The sequence below is a fragment of the Apodemus sylvaticus genome, chromosome 14 (assembly GCF_947179515.1).
Source record: "Apodemus sylvaticus chromosome 14, mApoSyl1.1, whole genome shotgun sequence".
In the NCBI taxonomy this organism is placed as follows: Eukaryota; Metazoa; Chordata; class Mammalia; order Rodentia; family Muridae; genus Apodemus; species Apodemus sylvaticus.
Genome location: NC_067485.1, coordinates 78256220 through 78271496, shown reverse-complemented (window position 1 = coordinate 78271496; position 15277 = coordinate 78256220). Strand labels below are relative to the sequence as shown.

The window sequence follows — 15277 nt, the reverse complement described above, 5'->3', positions numbered from 1 at the left end:
GGTGACACAAAAGCTGTTGCCTGCCTGTGGGATCTGTTCCTTCAACTTGGTTGTCTTGTCTGGCTTCAGTGGGAGAAGTACCTAGCTCTGCAGAGACTTGATGTTTCAGGGTGGGGTGATATGTGGGTTGGTGGTGGGAGGGGGCTTCTATTCTCTCAGAGGAGAAGTAGAAGGATGGGGTGGGGAGGGATTGGGAGGGGCAAGCAATTGGGATAAGAATAAACAAGCAAGCAAGCAAACAAACAAGCAAAGACATCGTGAAATTTGCAGACAAATTAATGGAACTTGAAAACATCATCCTGTGTGTGGTGACCCAGACCCAGAAAGACACAAATGGTATGTATTCACTCATTATTGGACATTAGCTGTAAAGGGCAGAATAACTACTCTACAATCCAAACCCAAAGAAACTGTGTAATAAGGAGGACTTAATGTGAATCTCTCAGAAGGGGAAAAAGTCATCATAGGTAGATGGAGAGAGGGAACCGGGTGGGAGACAGGGTGAAGAGGGGTATAGGGATGGTGATCAGGTGTGGGAGGAAGGGAGGGCAAAAGAGGGCTTGGAGTGAGCATGGAATTGGTGGGGAGCATCTTTGGGACTAGCTGGGGACCTGGAGTGAGGAAGGCTATGGGGAGTTTATGGGCCTGACACTAGCTGAGATTCCTACCAGGGGGGGAGGTATAGAGACTGAAGTGGCCACGCAGGAAAAGAGGGGGCCATTTTCTTTTCCACTGGAAAGAGGTGGGCATTAACCCACCCACAAAACCTTCAGCCCCAAATTTGTCCTGCCTATAAATGTCCAGGGATAAAGATGGAGCAGAGATTGAATAAAAGCCCAACCAATGATTGGCCCAAGCTGAGATCAATCCCATCAGAGAGCCAACTCCTGACACTATTAATGATACTCTGCTATGCTTGCAGACAGGTTTCCTAGTATGGCTTCATTCAGTGGTGGATGGGAACAAATGCAGAGAGACTCATTGCCAGGCACTGGGTGGAGCTTGGAGAGTCTTGTAGAAGAGTGGGGGATAGTGATCTAGAGGGGTAAGAACACCACAAGAGACTTTCAGTCAACTAATCTGGGCCCATGGAAGCTCACAAACTGAACCACCAACCAAAGACCATGCAGGGGCTGGACCTAGCCCCCACCCCATTTGCAACAGACATGCAGCTTAGACTTGAAGTGCACACCCTACCATTGGAGCAGGGGCTGTCTCAGACCGTTGCCTGCCATTGGACCTCAGTGGGAGAGGAGGTGCTTAGTCCTGCTGGGACTGGACGGCCCAGGGTGGTGTTGGTGCCCAGGGTGAATGTACTCATCTCTGAAGATGGGGAGAGTTAGTGAAGGTGGAACAGGGAGGAGAGGAGTGAGGAGGGTACAACTGGATATAATATGAATAAAAAAAAACAAATTATGGGAAGAAAATAAATCAGGCAATTCAATGGCTATTTTGTGAAACTGTAGTCAAAGTTTAAGACATAGTGTTGGAGCTTCCATATGGGCAATCAATCAGGAGCATGATTGTAATTGTTTTTATGAATGTTCCTGAGTCCAGGTATATATAAGGGTTTGCTTATGTGTAAGTGCAAGTGTATGTGTACATGTCTGTAGAGGCTTGGGGCTGACATCAGGTATCTTTCCTTGATTGTTTACCTTGTTCACAGAGGCAGGATCTCTAATTGAACCCAGAGCTCCCTCCCTGTCTGGCCAAGTCTGGGTAACCAGATTGCTCTTGGCATACTGTCTCTCTCTGTTGGAACTGCACATGGCCTGCCATGCCTACACTCACGTGAGCACTAGGGATCCTAGCTTACTCACGTGAGCACTAGGGATCCTAGTTCTCTAGTCCCCATCCTTGCATGGCAATGGCTTTGCGCACCAAGCCACTGTGCCAGCTTTGAAGCCACGGTTCTTATTACTGAGCTGTGTTGTTTCTCCAAGTCATGTTTTCCACTCTAAAATACTCTGCCTAAATCCACTTACAGGGCACATATGCGAGAGCCTGAACCTCTGCTTTGCTAGAGCAGGCCAGAGAAATTACTCTTTGACACTTCAATGTTCTCAGTTTAACAAGATGAATGCTTTTGATACAACCCTGAAACATTTTTAAAAAAGATAACAGAAAATAGGCCTATTTACAAACAGATGACCCATTTGTCCTCAGCAGGGAAAGACAAGAATCAAACAGATACAAGGAGCCCACTAATGATTCTACAACCTGATTAGGTTAAACATCCTTTCTAGCCTAACCCAAGGCTGTAAACAAGGGATTAACCACTTGACAGGATTCATTGTCTTTCCCTTTCTCTCTGCCTCTTGATGAAAAACCTGTAAGTGCTATAAGCTACCTGTAAGTTCTTAGGAGGGAAAGGGAAGCAAGTGCCTGGAGAATCCAAAGTGAATAGTGAAGCTGAGTGACCCAGATTTTTCTACACAAAATGCCCTCCAAATACTAACCAATAACTAAAGGAAGTCAAGTCACGCAGACGTAGGCTCCCCCTCCCCTCACTAAGCAGGACATGACAACGGACAAGGTATAGAAAGGAGGTACAACTGTTTACGGCTGGGAAAACATCCTTAGACTCAGCTAGTCCAGAGCATTGATTTTGCAAGTGAAGAAGGAAGGAGTTTCCAATGCTTTAAGGCATTTGTGGAGGAAGGGATGGCGACAGGCACATGTGTGTCGAGTCCTCATAGGAATCAGTGACAGGAACAATGGAGAAGATGAAAGAGTATTTGCAGACTGTCATTTTTTGCAGAGCAGAGCACACACTGCTCACTGTTTTTCATCTTAATGATTGTGACAGCTGTAATGGCATTTTGAAATACTGTTTTATTATGAAAACAATGTTAATAGTTTATGTCATAATACTAATGAGTCTTCCTGAGCACCTGTGTACAATGCCATCATGGTGAAAACACGGAGAAAGCTGTTCGTGAAGCTGTCCCCTCACGAGTGACCTGTGGCCTCTTCCTTCTACACCAGGCAGACCTGGCTGGGCAGTCAGGCTCTTCCATTCTCTACTTCTTGGTAGATGAGGAAGACCTCTGGTGTTCTCAGGAGAATGCTCTCCACACTCACCCATGTTATACTTTTATTTTGGGAGCCTCAAGTTTGAGGCTACAAACTGTCTAGCCTGCTTCAACTGGACATGCTTATTACCACTGAAGGATTAATGTTCTGTCACTATTCAGGAAGATTTTTATAGAAATCTCATATTACAGTGACAGAATTTGGATGATTATCTGGCTTTATTTCAAAATTTCTCTCTTTGACCCTGAAAGCCCTTATTGTCTCTTTCTTTACAGTTCCATGGAGACCTTTAATCAAATTCATAGATGCTTTCCTCTCTGATTTTCCTTTAAAGTTTTAACAATCTTTTGGGATCTAAGGTATTAAAACTGAACTTAGCATTCCAAGTTTACTATTGAGCAATTATAGACAAATGGTGATGTTTCAAATCTGTTACTTTATTTTGCTAGTGTGCCATTTTCCCAAACAATCACAAGGCATAATCAAATCATAATCCTTTTCAAAGAATAACAAAGAGCAATTTTGAAAAGCTTATCAGAAACCAGTGGTAGGGCATTTACACAAATTCTCCCAAAAAGCCCCACAAGAATCCTATTATTTAGGTATGCCACTGAGATGACATTTGCTAAATAAAATAGATACAGCTTCTACAGAATTCACTCGTTTGCTTCTTTTTAAGGTGGTGTAGCTGAATCTCTATTTTTATCCTGTGCTGGCATTTTCAACATTTCATCACTAAGGAATTCTCAATTTTGACCTGTACACTTCCTTGTAGTGAACAGGCCATGTTTGAAAAGTATCCTGTTTTTCATTTCATTTAATCAGCGCCATACACAATAACTACCAGTGACAGCTTCTAGGGGAGATGGACTGCCAGTCCAAAGCAAACAAAACTTAATACTGGCTGGAATGAGTATTTCCTCCATGGCCCTTAAATTAATTAAAACTAATTAATTTATTACATGTATGAATATTTTGCTGGAGTGTGTATCTGTGTACTTTATGTGTGCCTGGTGCCCACAGAGATGAGAAGGCATTAGACCCCCTGTAGATGGAGCTATAGACAGTTGTGAACAATCTTGTAGATGCTGAGGATAGAACACTGTCCTCATGAGTATTGCCAATGCTCTTAACTACAGTCATGTCTCCAGCCTCCACAGTCTTTATTAAAATCTTCTTCCCAGGTCTCTGGGATCTGTCAGGGACTACAGACTGGTAACAATTTGGCTAAAGTTTCATTCCATACTATAACTTTTTTCCCTCTAAAGCCATGAGCTGGGAGCAATCTGATATACCAGACAGGATCCTGAAATTTCACCTGGGTTAAGAAGGGACTTTCGCATCTGGGGAACTCCTGTGAAGCTACACCTTAGAAAACTTTGATATAGTCTTAAGTTACCTTAAAGTAAATCAAAGACCTTACTTTTTAGTTAGCTTGTATTTCTAAATATTATATCAAAATAATAGCAACAACCAGGGCATGGCTCTTTCTAGGCAGTCCTATAAAGACAAATATTTTAATTCTAGATAAACTTCACAAATGTAAAACTACAGCAAGCAAACAAACAAACAGCTCTGGCCCTTACAGTCCATAGAAAGAATACATTCTGTGTGGGCAGCTGCCAACAAGAGCTCATGCCTACCGAAGCTACCAAGTAGAAACAATAACTTGTAAGGTTCATCAGATTCCCAGTTTCCCAGGCAACATGCCAGTTAGTGTTTAAGTCTTCTGTTAAGATGAAAGGCAGGGATCGTCAGTATTTAGTAGCAGCTCTTAAACATTCTCTTGCAATATAAGGTGCATTAGCCAAGACTCCCACTGAATGGTAAGAACTGCCATTGCACCGGGGAGTTGAGACAGTGACCAGGCCCACCACAGCTGACCACAGTGAGGCAGTTAAGAGTAAGTTGGCTGGCAAACTAAGAGAGAGGACTTCCTGCTCCATATCCCTGCACTTACTTGACTCACCTCTCTAGAGCTGCGTTAACACTGTACATGAATATATGGATTTGTATATGCAGAATAAGCCAGATCACCATTCATAGCATACATATATATGTATGTATAGATGCACTAACATAAATCTATATTTATCTTGTATTAGAACTTTACAATAATTGACTACTTTAGAAATAGTGGAATAAATAAGATTAGCTTATTATTTGCAAATTAAATTTCTAATAGCTACTTCTTGAAATTTTACTTAGTATAAACATGGTGCAATCATTTTCTTCTTATTCAGTTGTGAACGGCAATGGTACTACTCTGTATTCTCGAGTGTCCAGAATATTACCTTGAAGACAATAAAAATGTACTATTTGTTGAATGAATGAATGCATATTTTATATTATACATGGCACAGAATTTTGGAGATGCAAACCTACTTATGCAGATGTTTTGGCTATTCTTTTCATAAATTTAAATAAAGGATACCTGAGAAGAAATTTACTCAATTTGGTCTAGTTAGACATTAATTCAAATAGTGTGATTTATTTGGGGGGGGTGTTATAATTCCATGATATAAAAATAAAAGAGTTGGGAGACTTCATAACAGAAATAATGATGATGAGAAAGGTAAAATTATATTCATGGCTCTGAAAACAAAGGCATTATTAACTACACACTAATAATTAGAAATGTTTCAAGGAAAATGTGTGACTCAAAATGCATTACTGTGGGCAAATGAATTTGGTCCCAGGGAGATTCCAGTTTTTCAGGGCATTTAACAGGGCATTCCACTGTTAAGGACATGAAAATAATTCTATAGATAGCTTAGTCAAATTCCAATTGGGAGAAGGTACCTACCCACATGGGTAAATTATTCCTTCAGGGCAGTCAGGAAGGGGCCCAGCCACATCATATGAGTGAAATTCTTATTGCAGGAGGCCATTTTACTTTCAGCTTCTTCCTACTTTATCAGGACCATTTGTTTTTATAACTCAAATCTATACATAGTCCTTGCTCACACCGCATATGGTACTATAAAACACCTTTCAGTATGTATTTACCAAAATGAAGTACAGAAACAAATGTTCTCTTAGGCAGTATCTCCTTAATATAGGCTGAATTTAATAAAAATGGTGGTGATTCTAAAAAGGAAAGGATAAGGCATATTCATAGGAATGTCTGAAAGATATTTGCAATTAATATTTTAAAAGACACTTAGATTTCAGATTCTTCCTTGCTGTTAAGGTTTGAGGGCTTTCTTAAAATTGTATTCACAGATATGACGGCCTTAATTAAGGTTTAGAAGATGCTCTACTGATACTGCTGTGGATTTCACTGGGAAAGTTTTACTGGCAAAAACTGCACTAAGAGCCTGAAAGAAGTGGTCCATGGCACAGTGCTGGCACTTGAGGGAGGATATTTGGCTGTCATGTCTGATCACTGGAGATATCTTAGGAGTTTTTCTGCACCTCAGACTTCTTAATTCTTTTTAAATGAACTAAATAAACTAGATAAGTGAAAACAAAAGTATGTAACCCAGCTGCCATCCTAAGAATCTCCTCTCGACTGCACAATGGTGGACACTGACAGTCCTCTGATGATGTCATCCGTGCTAGTTGTAGCTGTCTGGAAGGAGACAGCAGAGAGTGGGCACACACCTGTAACCCAGGCTCTGTGAGGCTAAGGCACATTTGAGACCAGTTTGGGCTGCACTAGCTTTTGCCTCAACAAGAAGAGAAAGGACACTAAGTTTTTGTTTATGTTTATTTCTGAGACTGTAATTTAATTATAATGTTTCTTCCTTCCCTTTTCTCCATCCAAAGCCTCCCATATACCTGTCCCTGCTTTCCTTGGGACACTATCTTTTTTTTTTTTTAAATATGACTTATATATTATCTCTGTGTGAGGTACTGGGGATTGAACCAAAGCTTTGTACACATGATTCTAGAACTATGCATTTAGGATATATTATATTATCCAGCAAGGAGGCATTCTTTAAATGTGTGTCATACCTTTGCATCAGAGGCAACCAGAGTATTTTTAAGAACATAAACGGCATAGGAATACAAAAGTCAATGAAATATTGCTGTTGGAAATGCAATGGCTCATTAAGTGACCTAGCCTGTGCACACAGAGCTACAATACTCTCCTTCAGACTATAAGCATACTTACTAGAGACCTCAAGTGTGTGTGTCTCTTTCTGTGTGTGTAATTTCCATATTTTGTCAGAAGTAGAAAACCACTAATACATAGATCAGTGTGTATTAACTGCCTACTGTCCTCCAGCTGGACCAAGAGGCCTCATCAGAATTGATCCTGGTTATTTTTGTGTAGTACGTGGGGCACAACAGTTGCTCAATAACTACTTGTGGTTTGTTAACCTCATGAAGTATTAGCAATGAACAAACACTATGATTGATCACTGCTTAAGCAATAAGCAACCCCTTCTAGAAAAGAGTTGGAAAAAAAAAAAGACTCAGATTCTGATTCCTTCCCCACAGCACGGAGATGCTGCATTTGTGTCTAGGGATTTGTGTTGAACATGGAAATACAAGATCTGGGGGCTTTCTCAGTTACACATTTCTCAGAACAGGCTGGGTTACCAAAAAGTTCCCCAGTTCTTCACCTCAGTCACATCCTACTTAAGAGCATACACATCAAATGTCTTGACAGACAGATGCACCTAATGGTTTCTTTCCCTCCTTACTATTCAAGTTCTTTGTTTCTTTCATGATGGGAAAACGGTGTGCAAGACCAAAAGGGAACCCTGAGCATTAATTAAGATCCACTGTACAATAAAAATTCCTTAGGGTACAAAACATGAACTGTACAAGAAAGAAAAAGTGTACTATTTGATCTTGTTATAAATTGAAAGTTTTAGACACTTTAGGAAGAAGGCAGCAAGTGATGGACTTTCTCCATATGCAAATATAATGGAGAAGACTCAGAGTGTCAGCTGATCATGCGCTTTTCTTTGTCCCTTTTATTTTTATTCATAAAGAAACTGAAGGCATATGGCAAAGTGCATCATTAATTTCTTATTAATTTTATAATATGAAGGCAACCAGTTAAATAGAAGTGCTACAACTTTAAATTACTGAACTCACTGTGTATTTAATGAGAGATTTAGCACAGCAGGGTTTCTGCTAAATTAAGTCATGCCTTCACATTGCAGTGGGAAAACAGGTGTATATTGGTTTAGAATTATGGAAATGTTGACTAATTCTAAGGCTTGTAATCAAACAGCAAGGTACCCTGTAATAATTTTTCTTCAAGACTATGCATTCATCTTTTACGTCTGGTCTCATTTCTTCCTGTCTACCAAAGGCTTACAACAGAAAAGTAAGGACTTTCATGTCTTCCCTGCAGCTGTTAAGGGTGGCATTTATAAGACAAAGCTACGCATACATGTAAGATGTGAGATTTTATCCCTGTCAACCACTCATGAAAGCAAATACAGCAAATGTATGTACTGTGGAGACCTGTGAATCTTACCAGTCATATCTGACGCGTCAAATTTTGTTTAACCTGCGTCAAGCAACTGAGTCTATGAGACAGAGATGGAAAAAAAGAAAAATATTCCACCAATTGTATTTTCCAGCTCCCAGTTTATTTATTTTAAAATTTAAAAATATATTTATTTTATGTGTATGGGCATCTTATCTGCATGTATGTTTGCATATCATGTGCCTGGTTCTCACAAAGGAGGCCAGAGAACAGCATCAGCCCTCCCAGGAAAGCCACCTGTGGTGCTGGGAGTGGAGCCGGAGTCCTTGGGAAGAGCAGCCAGTGTTAACTGCTGAGCGATTTCTCTTGTTCCTTCCACAACTCCCAAGTTTTTACCTTTAATTACAGGTTTCCAAAGTCTCCATTCCTGAGTTTTATATTCAGATTTTTAGGAGAAAAGAACATGCAATACATGAAAAACATAAAGAAGGACTCTTTATCTCTAGGAAGCAGAGTTAGGATGTACCCCAGCCCAAGAACAGTGGTCAGTATTTCTCATTCACATTCCCCAAGGTCTCTAGTAAATTATACTTATCAAATTTACTGCCATGGAAATGGGAAAAATATCACCAGCCTTATATTTTCTGTTCTGAGTCAATACAAAGCCATAAACTGGGCAATAAAACATTGATCTGTGGTCAACTGGCTTTATCATCAAATTCTGGGTTTCTGAAAACATCTTCACACAGGAAGACAACAGTGAGAACTGAGCCTCTACTCAAGGGATGTGACTCAATGAACCAAATGACATGGCACCCAACTGTACTATACCACAGAGAGTAAAGGGCAGTATATTCCATGGCAGCTAACTGTACTACACCACATAGTAAAGAACATTTCATGACTAAAAATAAGTTTTAATGCATCAGAAAGGGATTTTGTGTGCTAATTATTGTAAACCATTTGTATAAGCAGGAAAAAAAGAAGTCTGAATTAGAGTCTGGACACAAAATGTTAATTTTCTTCTAATTTTGTCCAAGGCAATAAATATTTGGCTACAGCTTTCTAGAATGATATTGGAAAACTTACCTCAAGAATGAAGCTTAATTACTATTACTTTTTAAGTCAATGATGAAAGATTTAGTAAAAGTCATCCTATTAAAAATGAGTTTGGAAGTCCTAGGAAGAAGCTCCAGAGAAGGCCATTCGCCACTACACACTTGCTTTTTATCCTTTGATTTGCTCAGATGAAGAAGAGGAAAACCAAAGTGGGATGGCTGAATACCTGTGTGCATTAATTCATTACTCTTAGTGATTAAGAAGTTAATACTTGCTTGTAATTTCAGCACTTATCCACAAGTTAGAGGTCAGTAACACATTAGACTTTGTCTCAGAAGTATACCTGCATCAAAAGGAGCTTATATTTTGAAGATCTTTTGCTGAGTATCTTTCTACTATAGACATTCTAAGTTTTCTATGGGCCTAAGTTGAAATACACAAATTCTAACTTTCGGGGAAGCGAGAGGCTAAATAAAGTACTTATGTGTGCCCATGTATGTAATTGATGCACATGGTTTGTATATGTGTACAGTACAGCAAGTAACCACACATTGAAATGAAACCCTGCAACACCAGGAGCACTTTTTCCTTCTTTTCTTCTTACCAAAAGACACACATAGTACCTTAAGTATTTACCACAGATCCTTTATTATTATTATAACTAACACATATCATTATGCTATTAAATTAACTCACCACTGACTTCTAGGTAAATGGAGAATATATACCAAGTAAACAGTAAAGGAAAATTTGTAGTATCATGATTGCAAAGAATTATTAAAAGAATCCCACAAAAATGTGATAAAGCCTGATGAAATTGCTGCATGCAACATGAGCTCATTTCTAATGAGCTGAATTAAGTCAGCACTGTTGGGAGGGGAATGAGAACCAGCACCGCAAGCTTCCTGTGCTCTGTTCTGCACCAATATGAAGGAAGGCACATGTTTGGCATTAAAGCACTGGCTTTGTTAACCACCATTGACTGTTTAGAAGTCATTAGGAGCTTTAACATTATGTCTATACAGAGTGCATTTTGTCCTTTAAATGAAAATCTAAAGACGAAAATTGAAAAAGGGGGCCCTGGGGAGTAAAAGCTTTCCTTTTTCCATCTGCTTTCCTTGTAGGTGGGGTTTTCCCACCTTTAAAATCTCAACCCGCCCCATACTCTCTGGCAGCTGCTGCACGCAGCAGGCTCACTCTGATTTTCTAACCAGGGGATGTGCTATTTCAGCATTCTTCCCGTCAGTGTTAATGGCAGCCCTTCTTTGTGCCCAGCTAGCCTGGCTATTGCAGGGAACAGAGGGGCCAGCGTGTACTCCTTAAAAGACCAAAGCCATTTTTGGCACTAAGAACCCATAACTAGAACCGTTGGTTGAAAGGACCATTTTCAAGCAATAAAGTGATTTTGGTACAAAAGTAAACCGACTCACCCCAGGTAAAGTTTTAATATTGTGCAGTGCATTCTGGGCCTCAAGTGCAGCTTTTCTTGTATAAAATGTTACGAAACAACAACCTACAGAGAGAAATGAAAAGGTTTTAGAAATTTCTTTGAAGGCTTTGCTTAGATATAATGGAGACTGTGGCGAACAAATAATCTCCTTAAAAGGATGCACAATTTAAAGATAATGAAGCACATGAGAGCAGTAACAACAACACCTCACGCATTTACACAGTTCTCTTCATCCTAAATCACATTTATTAGTTTACCTGCATTGGAGATCAACTCATTCCTTCTGTGCTAACTACCTGGGATACAACTATTTAGAACTGAAGGTAGGCAGTAGGAAACCGAGGGAAGGTGCTACTGGGACTTGGACCATAGCAACTTCAATAAAGAGAAGTACTTAATCAGAGTAATATTAGCATAAGCTTATATTATGTATAATTTTCTTAGAGTAGCTCTAGAATGTTACACTTATAAAACACCTTCCAAGCTTAAAACTTTATGAACTGGATAGACAGGATGGTTCTTAAACACTGGGATAGTGTTTTATTCTCTCATCTCTACTATGGAGTGCATAAAGCCACCTTCTTTGCACTCAGTCCTTGTTTGTTAAAAACCATTAGCTAATTTTAACCATTTTAAAATTAACTTGAGCCAGTCATGCTAGTGCATGCCTTTAATCCTAGCACTCAGGTGGCAAAGGCAGGCAGATCTCTTAGTTTCAGGATAGCCTCAGTTATATAGAGAAACCTTGTCGTGAAAACCAAAACCACTTAGCAATATGAGTATGTACCCAGACAAATGTAAGTGAAACCTGGCTCATGCAGTAAATAATGGCTGTGGAACATCTCTTTATTGTTCATTTCTAAGAGCAGATAGAAACCAGGCCAAGATTCCTCCAATGCAGCTCAGCAAATACCTCTCTGAAACTAGTGTTCTCTGCCATTCTGTGATCATGACTTCAGTGACCTGAAGGCTTGCCTTTCCCTTTGTCAACTTATAACGATACTAGTTAACATTAATATAACATTCTCAGCAGAATTAGAGTGGGAAGAAGTAATATACAAACACTTCACGAATTGCCAGCTAAGGTTACACAGTGATACCCTGTCTCAAACAAAAATAAAGCTTCCCAAATGAACAAACCACCCCAAGCCCTTTACAATTTTTTAATTAATTAGTTAATAGTATGCTCAAACCACAGCACAAGGAGCAACTTTACAAATTTAAAGAAAAAAAGATTCTTTGATCTGGGCTGTCTAGTAAGTTACAACCCAGAAGTGAACTTTTAGCCTTGATCCCATAGCCATGTCTCCCTGCAGCTCTTTGAGACAGAGAATTAAGTTGTCTGTGCTGTGGTATAATGCCTTCTCTTATTTTATAATTTCAGTGCCAACTGGTACCTGGCTCTTCCATGATCCCTATCATCTATGCTATGCTGAACTAAATTATAGGAAGTGAAACTTCCTGCTACTCCTAAAAGGTTATAAAGGTCCAAGTTTTTCTTTGTTCTGGGACTGGTCTGAAACTTCTCAAGGCTTCTGGTCTGGAGATTAAATCTGGTCTCTGAAGGGGCTCCTCTAGCCTCTCCTCACCTCTTATGATCTCTTTCTGTCTCTTTCTCTCACTCTCTCATTCTCACTTTCACAGAAGCTCCTCTTCAGACTCTAGTGGACAGTCTCTCCTTCCTACTCCTTCCCTCTAATGCCCTGCCATGCTTACATATAGCCATATATTGCACTACTGCTGCCTAATGAAGGCCTTGGTGACCTTGCACTGTACTAAACCTCACTGAAGGCCTTTGTGAACTAACTGCAAGCAGTCTAAAGTTACACAGTGAGACTGTCTCAGAAAACAACAAACGAGCAAACTAACACCCCTCCCCCACCACAAACAAAGTTCGGGGTTAAAAATAAAAATAAAAATTTAGGCCCAAGAATATACAGATTAGTCTAGAGAATAGAGCAAAGACAGGGAATTAAAAAGTAAGAACTAAGCAGAAGCAGCCTCAGACACGAAGGACATAACTGAGAATCAAGTCTCCCTCCACACTGAGACCAGTAGAAGAGTCCTGACCCAACAATGCAGTCGTGTCAAGGTGTCAAGATTAAAGACACTGTCAGAATCACTGCCACTCCCTCCTCGTTGGGAAGCACTGAGGCCCATGCACTGTACTGGCAACCTTGAGGAAGGAGGCGTGTGACTATTCTGGCCATGTTAGGTGAGGTATGTTTTTCCTTTTTAAAGTGTTTTTCAGAAAGGCAAAGTTTAAAGTCGGCATCTGAGCAGTCATGGGAAACTAGGTACAGGAGAGAAAGGAATGAAGGAAGGTAGGTGGCTGGTGTGCAGAAGAGAAAATGCAAATCCCCCCAAATCTCCTGATCTTTCTAAGGTTGCCTAGGGTCCATCCACTCTACCTGAGCAATCACTACAGCGAAATCTGGGGCAGATCATTACTTATCCTTTCAAAATATACGCTCTCACCAACTCTGTTATCGCACATCCATTCAGACAGAGATCCTTTAGGATTATACTAAGTTAAGCTCTGGCCTTATTCCAACCCCAGAAAAGAATATCCTGCAGACCTGGGTAAAACACTTCTGCTCTTTCCTCATTTGCTGAACCCAGCAGCTCAGCTTCACCTTAGCAAGCAGATTTGGAGCTTTTTATGTAAATTAAAAGCCATCCTACTTGCACCAAGTGGATACAGTTTCTTACCATAGTTCACTAATGGTCTAGACTACATCTCTGTCCCTAATCACAGCCTCAGTAGGGAAGACTGTCACAAGGAAGTAATCTTAGTAATGTGGGAGAGGTGTCATGGGACAGCCAATAAAACTAGAATTATTAGCCTGTATTTTCTTTTTGTTTCAGTCTGGTTCCTGGATTACTAAGGAGAAAATACATTTCTTTCTCTGCATCACTGTTCCTTTGTAGTTACTTCCATTTCCACGAAGGAAAACTTGTCAAACAAGTCTTATGAAAATATACATTTTTTTCATTTATTTTGCTAAAAGTGACTTTTCAATTCACACAAATGAAAATGATTGTGTTAAAATTTGCAGAGCAAATATAGGCCTTTGCATTTAAAGGGTCACCACAGATGTAGCATTCAGTTGGGTAAAGCAGTCTCTCCCAGTGGGGCTTTGATTTGCATAGTTCCAGAACTAGTATGCATTTATAGACTGTTTCTGAGTACTCTTTTAGTTTACCACAGACTTTCTACCTACCTATCTCTTGATTATTAACTTAAAAATCTTAGATTAATTTATTGATTGAGACTATCTCTGAAAGGGAAGAAAACATAGCATCTTCTCTGATTTTTTTAAGTATAATTATGGCAAAAGGCAAGGAGTAGCTCTGGGTTTCAGCTAACCCGTGATGGCTTAAGCAAGCATAAAACCGTCTTTCTTGCTGCCTCTAACCGTAAGTGCAGCTGTTAAGGGAGCCACGGGCTCCTAGATTTCCCCACGCCAGCTGTAACTCAGGTCTGAGATGTCCTGAATTCATTTCCAGGTCAGATGGAGCACCATATGGCCCAGGGATCAGATTCAGGGACAGGCCTCTCTCCTCACGCGCGTTCTGCTTCAGTACCAGTTTGTCAAGGTGGGTGGTTAAACACCTACAATACCCAGACGGCACCACGGTCAGTGGTTGCACATATATCAGAAGGGTTAGCTGTCTTGTGGCAGTGCTCATTACTGAAGCTCCTCGTTCACGGGCACCAAGAACAGCCTTGCTCCCCTTCAGAGGAGAGCACTACGCATGCCAGGGACTCCGAGGATAACCGAAATGAATACTGTTTGACTTGCATGCGCCGACGCGTTCCAACCGCCTATTTCTGCTCCATGCTGCTTCCCTTTGTGCTTCCTAGTTTCTACTTTGCTCACGTGACGCTGTCTAATGAGCACATTTGTCTTATACATGTCTACTCACTTAGGAGTTTCTGCCAGCGATAGCATCTCAGTCAGGACTTTTGGAAAAGTTCAAATGTAGAAAAGACAAACACAATGCCCTGATTACCTTATCGCATTCCTTTTGCAACAACAATTATTTGAGTTAATAAAAATCAGAACAGAAAAAACATCTAAACATCCTTTATGTGTCCATTATCAACAACTGCCTTCTATCACCAGGGCTTTTGACATTCACAGAAACTGGTTCAATGGGAAAAATTTAGAGGTAATCCCAGAACCAAGTATCGTACTCTCATGCTGAATCTAATATTTTCACTACTGATTACTTTCTTCTGGTAATGCTGTGCATAACTAGGGCACGCTCCTGTGTGTGTGTGTGTTAGTGTCAATATTTTGCATTTTTTTACAGACCACTAATAACTTATT

General features: G+C 40.1%; 1 protein-coding gene across 13 annotated transcripts in view; it reads right to left on the bottom strand.

Annotated features, from left to right (window-relative positions):
* Positions 1 to 15277, bottom strand: part of Celf2 (CUGBP Elav-like family member 2) — a 513597-nt gene that overhangs the window by 105255 nt on the left and 393065 nt on the right. For all 13 annotated transcript variants that reach the window (XM_052157034.1, XM_052157033.1, XM_052157039.1 and 10 more), the window contains one exon: positions 10921 to 11003. In XM_052157034.1, coding sequence (XP_052012994.1) covers positions 10921 to 11003 — 83 coding nt within the window. The remainder of the gene's footprint in view (positions 1 to 10920; positions 11004 to 15277) is intronic.